The sequence below is a fragment of the Macrobrachium rosenbergii genome, chromosome 44 (genome assembly GCF_040412425.1).
Source record: "Macrobrachium rosenbergii isolate ZJJX-2024 chromosome 44, ASM4041242v1, whole genome shotgun sequence".
NCBI lineage: Eukaryota > Metazoa > Arthropoda > Malacostraca > Decapoda > Palaemonidae > Macrobrachium > Macrobrachium rosenbergii.
This window is the reverse complement of record NC_089784.1, coordinates 40,113,634-40,126,845: the sequence shown is the minus strand read 5'-3', so window position 1 is coordinate 40,126,845 and position 13,212 is coordinate 40,113,634. Positions and strand designations below refer to the sequence as shown.

The 13,212-nt window shown below is 37.0% G+C and overlaps 1 protein-coding gene across 2 annotated transcripts in view; it reads right to left on the bottom strand.

Moving 5' to 3' along the window:
- Mfe2 (peroxisomal Multifunctional enzyme type 2) overlaps positions 1-13,212 on the bottom strand; it is a 130,561-nt gene that overhangs the window by 10,672 nt on the left and 106,677 nt on the right. For both annotated transcript variants that reach the window (XR_010850420.1, XM_067088388.1), the window contains exon 12: positions 9,634-9,806. Coding sequence is in view for 1 of the 2 variants with exons in the window: in XM_067088388.1 (XP_066944489.1) it covers positions 9,634-9,806 (173 nt within the window). In the remaining variant the exon portion in view is untranslated. The remainder of the gene's footprint in view (positions 1-9,633; positions 9,807-13,212) is intronic.

Below are 13,212 nucleotides of genomic sequence, written 5' to 3'. Positions count from 1 at the left end.
GCATAAACTAAAATTGAAATTTTGGACAAAATACAAAAGTAAAACTGATAAAAGAACAGGTTATTTATTTAAATTGCGTTTTTCATCTTTATGAACGACTATTTAATTATTTTGTGTGAAATATTGTGCCTCCAATCTTGCAAGGTAAATGATTGAATATTACTAGAATGTAAGAGTTTTAGCCTTGCGTTTTTTGATTCTTGAGGGTTGAAATTTTAGATTATTGTGATTTATATGAAAATATTTCAAAACTGATAAAAGCTACAACCTGAGTTATTTTCTCAAAATTGCCATTTTCCTGAGCAAAAATTTGACGAAAGAATTTCTGAAATTTTCGGCCGAGTTACACATGGGCGTAAGAAAAAGTTTTTCAAAATTTCACCATAAATCTATTGTGCTAGAGACTTCCAATTTGTTGCAAAATGAAGGTCACTAGAATGTAAGAGTTTTAGCTTACAATTGCGTTTTTTCGACCATTTCGAGAGTCAAAGCTTGAAATTTTTTGTAGTCGACGTTTACTACGTCCACTCAGCATTCAACAATCATAGTTCACTGTCATGCAACTTAGAAATGAGTGAGGGTCATCCTTTTAATCAACACTAAAATAATTCCCCATTTAAGATACAGACCATTTGGGATGTTTGCAATGTAAACCTTTGCTTGAATCAGGCATAATGTTTTATCTGAAATGCATTATCAGAATAAGGGATTTTCTCTCCTTAAAGTCTGGATAGGCCAGAGACATTAGTTAATGCTAGATGTACAGGGTGTTTCTGAAATAAACTAAAATTGATATGGACAAAAACAAAAGTAATGATGAGAATTTAATTTCTCTCTGGAAATTGATACTGCACATGTTTCAATCATAGTTCAGTTCCTGTCCTTAAGATACTCTGAAGAGCCTTGAAACATGGTGAGAAGAAATCGATACCACTGTTTCAAAGCAGTCGTGTCTGAAAAAACATGTGACTTATCAACAAAATTTGATAACAGATAATACATTTTCAGGATCTTTGAGGAAAGCAAATACTCCACCAGTAAGCACAGTTTCTCTGAAGTATTTGCCATTCCATGACTGTCCTTTTTCTTTGATGATCCACATTAATCGTTTGGCTGTGAAACAGAGAAAAATTCCCAAACATTCAGGAAATTTCACAACTTGGCGATAGCGCACGTCATCGCTGATATCATCCAACTTTGCAGCCCAAATGATGTCATTTTTATGATTTGGCTTCCTGACTGTGTAAATGAAGAATTCATCTGATGCGGCAACATGGAGAAAGTCAGCTTCATCCCAATCTTTAAGAAATGAACCACAAAACCATGCACGGTCTTCTCTCTGTTGCCGAGTGATGTTGGGCTTGCTGAATACATGAAATGGCTTGATGCCAGATTTTTCAACTCACGATATACAGCACAATAACTTCTCTTCTTTCCCCTTTTTGTTTCTAGTTCAAGCGCCAATTTACATAAAGACTTTCTTGGTCTACCCACTGCCTCAGCTATGATGTCTTTTGACTCCTGAGAAAGGACTTCAGGCCTTCCAAGATTCTCACTCTTTTCACAATGAGTCATATGGATTTTTGTTCCAGTTTCTTTTAACAAAGGATTCATCTCTTTTAACGTATTTAGCTATCCAGGAATGTGAAATGAAGGATGCGCCAGCATCCCTGGCCTCTCTGAAAGTTATAGCCCGGATTCGGTCAATCCATCTGATTTCCTCTGAGTCGTTAGCCATGGCTATATCTAACTCCATCATTCAGTCTGAAAATACAAGAAATGTAAAATGAAAAATAGCTTAAAAGAAACTTTAAATAATATACTTGGAGATAGGCTATAGCAGAAAACTTCATAACTTTCCATTTGTTCTGTGGAGGGGGGGGTTCTAATTTTGAAACACCAGGTATATGTTATGTAAACATTGTCCCCATCACAGACAGCCCAATTCACAATTCTGAGCTCATGATGCCAAAGCAGTCAAGAAGACTGCCTTTTGGAGCATATGAGTTGTAGCTGTATTGAGCCCACTGAATTGAGAGGATGACAGGAGTCCAAGAACCTTATTCAGGGACAAGGTAATGAGAAGCCTTGCAGGATCTGGTCTTTGCAATGCAAAAGACCTGGGAAGGGAAGTAACAATGTCTATATTAGAATCTATTCCAAAACCATAGTGCAAGGGTACTGGCAATGCTACCTTGTATGTCATGATTGTTTTAATTGCAAGGCACTTGTCTTGTCCTCTAAGAGATATATAAAAAAAATGTATAACTGTTTCAACAGAGATTTCAACTGGGCTCTCAGCATAAAGGTAATCTAAACACACTTTCCATACAGACTGATATTGTCAGATAAGACAAAGTCTGTAGTTTTTGCACTACGTACCTAGCAATGTTGGGTGAATAATCTTCACAGTAGGCAAGATTTTAAAAATCCACACAAGAAGGTCATGGCTCAGAAAGGAGAATGTGTATGACTTTCCCCTCCTACTGTCTGGGATAGAACAGTGGACAGTAATTCCTTGCCCATTGCTGAAGCTAAAGGAACCAACAACTGTTTGGCTAATTTAGGCCACTAAGTAAGCAGTTCTGTTGACGACCAGTAGTTTGTTCAAAACTACTAGCTTTATGTCCTCCATTTGTTCCAGTCTTGTAAGAATGCGTCTCTTGCTATTGCCTGATTGTCCAGGTTTGGAAAGAGACACACTGGAAGTTGATGGTTCTTGTATGTGGTAAACAGGTCCACTTGTAGGTGTGGAAACATATTGACAATTAATTGAAAGGAGTGTTTGTCCAACATCCACTTGGTCAAGGCTGCTGTACTCTTTGACAGAGTCTGCTATTACATTGAGACCACATGAGGTGAACTGCTGACAAGTACCACTTCCTTGCTTGAGCCAACTGTAGGATAACTAGCGCTGAGAGGGGCTGAGCATGAGCCCAACCTCTTGATGCAAGACATTGCCGTCATATTACCTAGAACTAACAAAATTTGGATCACTTTTGAAGGTATCAATTTCCAGAGACAGAAAGTCAGCACTTCCTCAGAAAAGGTGACCAACTTCCTGCTACCTGAAGATCCTCCCAAACACATCAAGGAGGCATCCATGCGTATTATCACTCATAAGGACAGTGGGGTCAGGTTGACTTGTTTGGCCAGAGACCCTTCCAAGTACACGGACAGAGTATCTTCCCAATTCTCTGACTCCTAAGAGGAAGGTAATTGTGAAGCCTGTTTTCTTGCTTGTAAGAGCCAGACTCTGTTTACATCCTTCAGTCACAGTCTGAGGTTTGGACCTATCACAGACGCAAACTGACACACCCAGAATTCATTCCAACTGTTGTATGGAAAAACTGGGCTGTGAAAGGAACCTTTTCAGGTCTTTCCTTATTCTTGTTTGAGTGCTGGTGGAAAAAAACAGCTGGCTGTGAAGAGTTTCTCAAAAAAGTCCCAGCCAGAGAAAATGTCTGCTGGGTGTAAGTGTGATTGATTGATTATGAAATTTAGGTCTTGAAGACTGAGTGCCAGAACCCATCAGGATTAATGCTGGGTGTATGGCAGGATTTGTTCCAATCTATTAGGAAACCTTTTGACTGGAGTCTGCCAATTACCATTCTTATTTTTCATGAGCACTCTTCTCTGGTGGATCCCTAGATTAGCCAATCATCTAGGTAGGCTACCAGCTGAATTCCTTCTTTCCTGAGCTCCCGTACAACTATTGCTGCTAACTTTGTAAAGATTCTTGGGCAATATTTAACACAAAAGGCATGACTTTGAATCTGTATGTTTCCTTCCCCATCCAAAACCCTTAGAAGGGGTGGAAAGGAGTAGTGATAGGGATGTGCCAGTATGCATCTTTCAGTTCTACAGAGACGGTCCTAGTTCCCTGCAGAATGAGCAAACATACTTGGGCAACAGTAGTCATCTAGAAATTGTGGAGAATTTTTGTTCAAAGAATGACTCCCTGAAAGAAAAGACGTTGTTTGATACACATAATTCAATTGACTTTATTATTTTGTCTAGGGCTAGTGGGAAATGGTCTGAATAAGGGGCTAATTTTTCCATCAAAAACTGCAGAACGTCCTGTACTGGTACTTTTGTAAATAGGGAATCTACATCTAAGCTTAAAAGTTTTATGTTGTGAAGTGGTACTGTATTTGTAATTCTTTGAATTTGTGACAGAAATCTTCAAAATGTTTAATGTGACTGGGAGAAATTTTATAACAAAGTTCTGGCACGAGATGAAAGGTCTGAATGGAAGATTATCTTTGTGAGTTTTGAGAAGTCCATAAAAGTAAGGTAGTTTTGGGTTAATGACTTTAAATTTCTCCAATAGTTCAGTGCTGTGGGGACATTTTGGAGGGGATTTTTGTTAATTTGTCATAAGTGTTTGTATCACTAAGGAGTTGGTTGATTTTGTCAAGGTAAAAGTCTTTGTCCATGATCACGATTTTGCCATCATTGTCGGATCTACTTATTACAACATCTAATTTTTGTAGTGAGCAGATGGTGGAATCAGCCTTCATTAAACAAAGATATACAATGAATCTATCAAAAGGATCATGGGACTCAGATATTATAGATAAAATCTTCCTCCAACCACCGATTAAGAAGATTAAGAAGCTCTCAACTGGATTGACGTAATGGGTGACCTCTGGATTTCTTGGTATAAATACTGCCTGTCATGGTGGAGGTGGATTAATGACAAAGCCAAGCATAATTTCCCCACTCTTGACGGGTATATAAGTACGGCAGATTTGGCATTAACTTAACCTCTCTTTGTGGCTCAATGGTTTGACCATCGAATGGAGTTGTTGGAAGGTACTGTGTCGAAGGATCGAGACCCGGCTGTACCGATCCATTTATCACTTAAAAAATTCCCCTTCGATGATAATTCCCCATCGGGGATATTCCCGAAGTAGCATGAATTGGATATTAAATGACATTTGTAGCTTCATGATTTTATTTAAATCATGGTGCGATAAAAATTTTATAAGAACTGTGTGTTCAAAACGTACCAATGAGCTGTCATGGTGGAGGTGGGTTAATGCCGAAGCCAAGTATAATTTCCCGGCTCTGGATGGGTAAATAAGTGCGGCAGATTCACCATTAACTTATACCTATCTTGGTGGCTCAACAGTTTGACCATCAAATGGAGTCGTTGGAAGGTACTGTGTCGAGGGATCAAGACCCGGCAGTACCAATCCATTTATCACTTAAAAAATTCCCCTTCGGTGATAATTCCCCATTGGGGATATTCCTGAAGTAGCATGAATTGGAAATTAAACATTTGTAGCTTCCTGATTGTATATAAATCACGAAATGTGTAGCTTCCTGATTGTACTAATAAATCACGGAGTGATAAAAATTTCATAATAGGAACTGGGTTCCAAACATGTACCAATGAGCTATCATGGTGGAGGTGGGTTAATGCTGAAGCCAAGTATAATTTCCCCGGTCTCAACGGGTAAATAAGTATGGCAGATTTGGCATTAACTTATACATTGTTTGGTGGCTCAATGGTTTGATCATTGAATGGAGTCATTGGAAGGTCCTGTGTTGAGGGATTGAGACTCGGCGGTACCGATCCATTATCAATTAAAAAATTCCCCTTCGGTGATAATTCCCCATCAAGCATATTCCCGAAGTAGCGTGAATTGGATATTAAACAACATTTGTAGCTTCATGACTGTATAAAAATCATGGTGTGATAAAAATTTCATAATAAGAGCTGTGTGTTCCAAACATACCAATGAGCTACCATGGTGGAGGTGGGTTAATGCCAAAGCCAGTATAATTTCCCTGCTCTAGACGGGTAAATAATTACGGCAGATTCAGCATCAACTTATACCCCTCTTGGCGACTCAGTGGTTTGACTGTCAAATGGAGTCGTTGAAAGGTACCGTGTCAAGGGATCGAGACCCAGCAGTACTGATCCATTTATCACTTAAAAAATTGCCCTTCGGTGATAATTCCCCATCGACGATATTCCCAAAGTAGCGTGAACGGATAGTAAACAACATTTGTAGCTTCATGACTATACATAAATCACGGAGTGATAAAAATTTTGTAATAAGAACTGTGTTCCAAATGTACCAATGAGCTATCATGGTGGAGGTGGGTTAATGCCGAAGCCAAGTGTAATTTTCCCGCTCTTGATGGGTAAATAAGTACAGCAGATTCAGAATTAATTTATACCTCTCTTGGTGGCTCAATGGTTTGACCGTTGAATGGAGTCGTTGGAAGGTACTGTGTCAGGGGATTGAGACCTGGCGGTACCGATCCATTTACCAATTAAAACATTCTCTTCGATGATAATTCCCCAACGGGGTTATTCCCGAAGTAGAGTGAACTGGATGTTAAACGACATTTGTAGCTTCACGACTGCATATAAACCACCGTGTGATAAAAATTTCATATATAATGTATATATACATGTATATATAAAGTCATACCCCAAACTTATGTGAGGTTAGGCTCCAGACCCCCTTGCACAAGGTGAATTTTCAAGTAAATTTGGCATGGTCTCTAAAAATGCCAATAAATGCTTATTTCTAAAGTTTAAACACTAAATATGACCTAATCATGCTCCCAAAGTATTAAGCTAACTTTAAATGAAATTAAAGTTACTGTAATTTCATTTAAAAGTTAGCTTAATACATTACCCTTAAAAAAAAAATAAATGGTTGACATAAAAATATAGTAGTGTGTGAAGATTATGAAGACCATTTCTCTCTCTCCCCATTCCACTGATCTATTTTTAGAAGTCTTCTCAACCTCGTTTTTAAGAACTTCTTTATTCTGTCCATTTCTCTTTGTTCTGAAATGTTCACTGTCTTTATGTTTTAGAACGGTGCATTTACAGTTCGTAGATGGTACAGGTAAAATTAGATCAATTTAAAATTATCTACTGTACTCTACAGGTAAAGACGTACAGAGAAACAGAAAGAGGTTGTGAGAGAGAGAGAGAGAGAGAGAGAGAGAGAGAGAGAGAGAGAGAGAGAGAGAGAGAGAGAGAGAGAGATTTATGAATTATTATCGAGAGAGAGAGAGAGAGAGAGAGAGAGATAAGAGTTGTCCTTATTTGAGAGTGAAATTATTTATGAATTATTATCGAGAGAGAGAGAGAGAGAGAGAGAGAGAGAGAGAGAGTTATTACGTAAGAATCCTTTGACCAGCTAATTGGCAACACTTCCCTTCCTGTCATATTGATTTGACATATTTAACAACTTTGCCTTTGAGCTTCTCTTCAGAGACTTAACGAAAGATGAGGGAAAGATGCTTGTTTGTTTAAAATATGAATTTTGTCATTACAGTTATATTATTACTATTTATTATTATTATTTGAAAATTAATACTTATTATTAGGTAAATCATTTACTTATCATACAAAACAAATAAACATATATATGTACCATAAAAGCTCTCTCATCTCAGAGAGAGAGAGAGAGAGAGAGAATTATTATTTTTATTATTTAATGTTGTTAAATTTACACATAAAAGCTTGAAAACTTATAAATTACATAAAAAAATTAAACATGCAGGGTTTCTCGAGGATTTGCAAATGTTCGTGTGTCTGAAAAACTCGTGTAGGACAATTAGTTAGGTTCCAAAGAAAAGTTTGTGTGTCTGTGAATTCACGCAACTCGAATCAGTGCAAGTTTGGGGTATTACTGTATACATACAGTATGTATATATATATATATATATATATATATATATATATATATATATATATATATATATATATATATATATATATATATATATATATATATATATATATATATATTGTAAATTTTAAAAAATTGAAAAAAACCACTCTGTAGTAGCTGGCAATGCTGCACAATCTACGGAAATTTTAGTCTGAGTGCCATGAGCGGTATAAACATAATAATAAAATAATGTAATATATTGTGAAGCAAGGAGAGCAAACACAATTATTACCGTGAATCCAAAGACTTGTCAGCAGAAAGAGGAACAGCTCTTAACCACATTGTTAACCAAAATTATGCATCACTACTGTTTAATCTTTGCAGCTGAGGTTGGGCACATTCACTTGGCTACTACATGGAAAGGGACTACAAATGGTGGACCTTTTCCAAGGATGGCATGACAGTACAGCAGGAATTACCATCCCTGCCAGACAAGCACACAGTTATAATGATAATGAGAATGAAAATGCCACCACAAATACATGTGAAAAACACAAAATACTGTAATATGCTGTGAAGCAAAGGAGAGCAAGGATAACCACTACTGTGAAAGCTAAACAAGAAGTGAATTACCTAAGCAAACATTACTATACAAACAATAAACCATAATCAGAAGATGGGTGGGGGGAGAAAATTTACATTAACAGCAAACACCCCAAACAGAAATTATCTGAATAGGAAAAGCAAAACTGATTAAACTCTGAAAACGGTAGCTCTGAAGTTACATTGTTGAGTTAGGAAAAACTGAAAAAAAAGCACAGAAGAGCAATATGCTACTCACAGTAACAACAAGGCAAAGAGCTGGTTGCCAGCTACAAGGTAATTCATTAAAAAAAAAATATTGTAAACACATCACACACAAGATGAGAATGGCATGGATATTCACTCAAAATTAACTCCTGTCAATAATGCATCACTAAAAATGTTATAAATGGTAAGTGTTGATAAGTCCTGGACAGAATGGCAGCAAATTTGCCATACAACACAGTGCACCGAAGGGACACAAGTAGCTTAACCACAAGGACCAGGGAGCTGGCTAAGCATGCCAGTTGGAGGGGTTTTCTTTGACACACTAATGTTTCATGCACCTGGGAGTGTTGTGTACAGATAAAGGCTATTTTATAAATAACAGGTTATAACAACAAATGTTTTTTAATACTACCGACGAACAGCTTATGTTATTCATTGTTACATCAAGAACTGCTGCAACATAGACAAACCAAAACAAACCAAATTTTTATAATTAAGTAATAAATATACTTGCTAAAGAGCATAGTGCTTGAATGTATCTTTGGATATTGACTTCCTAAATAGTGATTATGACAACTGTAAACATCTTATGCTTAAGTTTACGGTAGAGGTACAAAAAAAGGATGACAACATAAGGTTTGTAAATGCAAGAAAAATCCATGAACTTATATGGTAAGCTCATGTGGATTTGACATGAGGGGGTAGAAGATTAGCCTAATCTGGGCTTCAAGGGAATGGATTATTGTTAAATATATTACAGAGATATTGTTAAAAATCTATATTGTGCATACTATAAAAGTCTTCTTTTAGGAAGTCTACTTCATAAAGGATAAAATAAAAGTCTGTATGGATAATGAAGTAAATTCTCACACACAGTCTCGGTAGCCTTTACACTACCCTAATATAGTACGTGCATAATGACCATTTCCACTTAATGAACATAACTGGGTTATCAAGCAAAGTGTACACCATGAAATCTCCATCCTCATAAAATCAACAAAAGTAAATAAAAACCTTCAGTATTTGATCCATACATAATTAAGAAATCCTGAAATTTTACCAATATCCTATAATAAAGTACATAAATGAATTCTAGTTACATAAACTACAAACTTTATAATGAATCACCAACAAAAAATTAAAACATCAAAAAGAAAACAATGGCTATTACCTGGTCAATGTTAGTTTTGTATTCTTCTGTGACATCAGGAGTCCTATTTGGGGCATCAATAGGTGGAATTGCTGCGTTACTTGTCCTTGGACCACCAAAATTACCATCACCAACGATAAATAATGACCACTGATTCTTAGCTACAAGACTTCCACTGTCATCCTTTGTTTCTGCTGTTAAATAAAATGAATAAAAACTCACTCTTACATAAAAATATCAGATTTCTAATGTAATTTTTATTTTTCCTAGGCATACAAACCAAAGCCTTTCATGCAGGAGTATCCTTCAGCGTGAGCTGGAAATGGTTTCTGAACTTGGTAACAAGGTGGTTAGTGAGAAAAGGTTATAGGTTGCCTTGTTCAGGTTTAGAGTCAGAGGGTAATTTGTTGGTGAGGAATATAAAATATAAGTTGAGGAGTGGTGAGGATAACGGGGATAAACGCAGACCGTGGTACCAAAAGAGTTGATTCCACTGGTTTTGGAGATTACAGATTGTAGATTTTGTAGTCCACATTTGAGGATTGAGAAGACATATCAGAAAGTCCATAGTTAATATTTTTGGAAGAATATGGAAGACTATGTTTTCTTCACTGGAGAAGTTTGTGGAGAAGTTTGTGAAAGAATGTTCTGTGTACAGAGTAATTCGTGTATACTGGTGAGGGTAACATCATGTACACTAGGGTCTTTTCCTATCCAAAGCAGGCTGTTCCAGAGGATTCATATAGATTTGCTGACAAACTTTCATGAATCTGGGTATGGTTATCAACACCTGTTGGTGATTATAGATGAGTTAACAAGATTCGTGGACATTTTCCCGTTAAGGAATAAGACAGCGGATGAGGTTGCCATTACATTTTTCAGTAAGTACCTATGTAGATACAGGGTACCAGAGATACTTATCGTGGACAACGGGAGAGAATGTGAATAGAACTTTAGAATGTCTTGCGGAAGTTATGGGGACACAGAAAGTAAACATCCCTCCTTATAGGTCAGAAGTTAATGGGTTGTGTGAACGAGCTAACTGGAAAGTGCTTGATGCTCTTAAGAATAACAGTGGGTGGTAATGATATTAATTGGGATATATATTTAGATATGGTCAGACACAGCATAAATACAATGGTTAGTGACACCATTGGTATGTCACCTGTGGAGGCATTATTTGGTTATCCAGTTCGGGGTGTTTGATTTGTTGTCAACTCCTTCACGTTGTGATGATACGACTAAATCGTTAGTTGCTACAGCTAAAGAGAGACATACACATCTTAGAAGTAATCTCAAGTGGAAGACACAAGAGATGGTCAAGAGAAGTAATACGAAATCAGACAGTGCAGGAGTTGCAGTTGGGGATAGTGTATTTTTGAAAACTAATGTCAGAAATGACCTAAATTACAAGTTAGGTCCTAAGTTTGAAGGGCCATTTTGTGTTATAGAAGAGAAAAGGGGAAATAAGTTCATAATTTTAAATGAAGAAACGCAGGTGACAAAACTAACACATAACTAAGATTAAAAGAACAACTTAATGTTTGGTGGAGGGTTTGTTTGTTTGTTTTTTGGGGGTGTTTATTATTTTTTTTGTGTTTTTTCATTCTCTTTGTCAGGGTTAAGCAATTATTCACATTTTTTTCCTCTGTTTTTGTGGCACCCAAGGAACCCATGTAAGTGTAAGCGTTCTGGACACGAAACCAAATGATACGGAGCTTTCATGTGGTAGAAACTTTTGTGTGGTAAAAGTAGGAGGCATAAAAGAGTGGCGTTGCTTTAGCCATGAGGGCAACAGCAATGGTTATAGAGCAGCGGTTGGCGGAGTTGCAATTACGAGCATAGTGTGAGTTGAGGCATTGGAAGCTAAAGTAGCTGGTCAGGGGAGAGTTTTGGAGAAGTTATGTGGTAGTAATGCAGAGTTATGTGAGTTTTTTGAAGATTTGAGAAATATATACATGTTACAATTCACTGTTCAGGGGATTAAAGGTGACCTAGATTTAACAATAACTCTGTTTACGGTTCATACTTCGGTTTTAGATATTGAGAAAGAGACCGAATCATTGCTAGCTGAGATCAAATCTCAAGTAAAAGTAATAACAGCAACATCAGAGGGGCGTATTTCTGAAGATATTTTACATTTGGGGGTGCTAGAATCAGTTCTGATGAATGCAGCTTACGAGTGGGGGTCCAACATAATTTTCATAAGCAGTGATTTATATAGATACTATGGGATAATAAGAATATATTCATCAAACAGAGGGTTAATCATTGAAATTCCAACAAGTGCTAAAGAATCTTTTCATAGTTATATATTAAGACCTTTTCCTAGTACATATAAAAACACTGTAGTGATGTTAGTGGGGGTTGAAACTGTATTTATCAGGTAGTAGATATCAGTTATTAGCTATTGGTTACAATGATAGATGTACACTGGTACATGATAAATATGTTTGTAACAATAAAGGGTTTGTTCTGAGGGCTATAGCTTTAGGGGGTTGTCAGTTTCAACTGACACATGATGTGACAGCTACGAAATGTAGTTTTATACCAGTTCCCACTGCATGTGTCATGATGCTGATGAAAACATCTACAGCAATCTTTTGTAAAAGCTGCAGTATAACAAAGATTTGTGACCTTCTGGAGGGATTGCAGTTATATGATGGAGGGTGCAAGATAGTGTCTGCGGAGTTCACTGAGATCTTTAGGTAACATACACATCATAACCATAGTGTGGTGGAATTGCTGATTGCAGTGGAGATTACAATGTTACCAGCTTTAAATGAAGAGGAAGAAATTAACATGGACCTGTTACATGACCACAAGTTGGTGTTACCCGGTGTTCTAGCTGCGTTGCTAGTAATTATCATAATAATGAGTGTTACCATATTTCTGGGGTGCAGATGCATGTGTTGTTTCAAGGAGAGACAGTCTCTATACACTGAAATGACGTTTACACGTGCAGCTGCAGCGTAAATGGGGAGGAAGTATGATTTGTGTCGGGGTTGACACAAGGTGGTGGTCTGAGCTCTGTTTCCAAGTGCACATGTATAAGTGACTGTGACATAGGATGTTTTACGATGATCAGCGATCTTGCAGGTGGATGGTATCTGCAACATGGTCATCTGCAAATTCAGCATCCTGTGCCTAGGTGGGAAAGTTGCCTTGAGGGCTTGGAGTCAATCATGGGTGGAAGTGCCAGAAGAACCTGGCAGCGTTCTGTACTGAAGCTTCTAGAAGCTTTGTCCAATTATAATCAGAATCTGGGTGTGTTGAAGGAAGTGTTCGTGCGTTGGTGTATTGTGAAAATGGCTAAGTGTCAAGAGCTTTTGTGACTGGAATACTGAACGTAAATTACAGAATTCTCACAATAAGGTACACAATCCTTTATTCAAAATCCTTGGGGCCAGATGTTTTTTTCGGATTTTGGAACTGTGGGGTCATCATTACTGCATTAAAAACATATTATTTTCCTTTCATGTTTTCCCATAATAGTTATTTCTTCATTATCGTTATTATTTATATTAATATACTATTAAATTAATGAGATAATTAAACTCATCAATAGTACAATAGTGGGACAATTAAGACCATATGTAC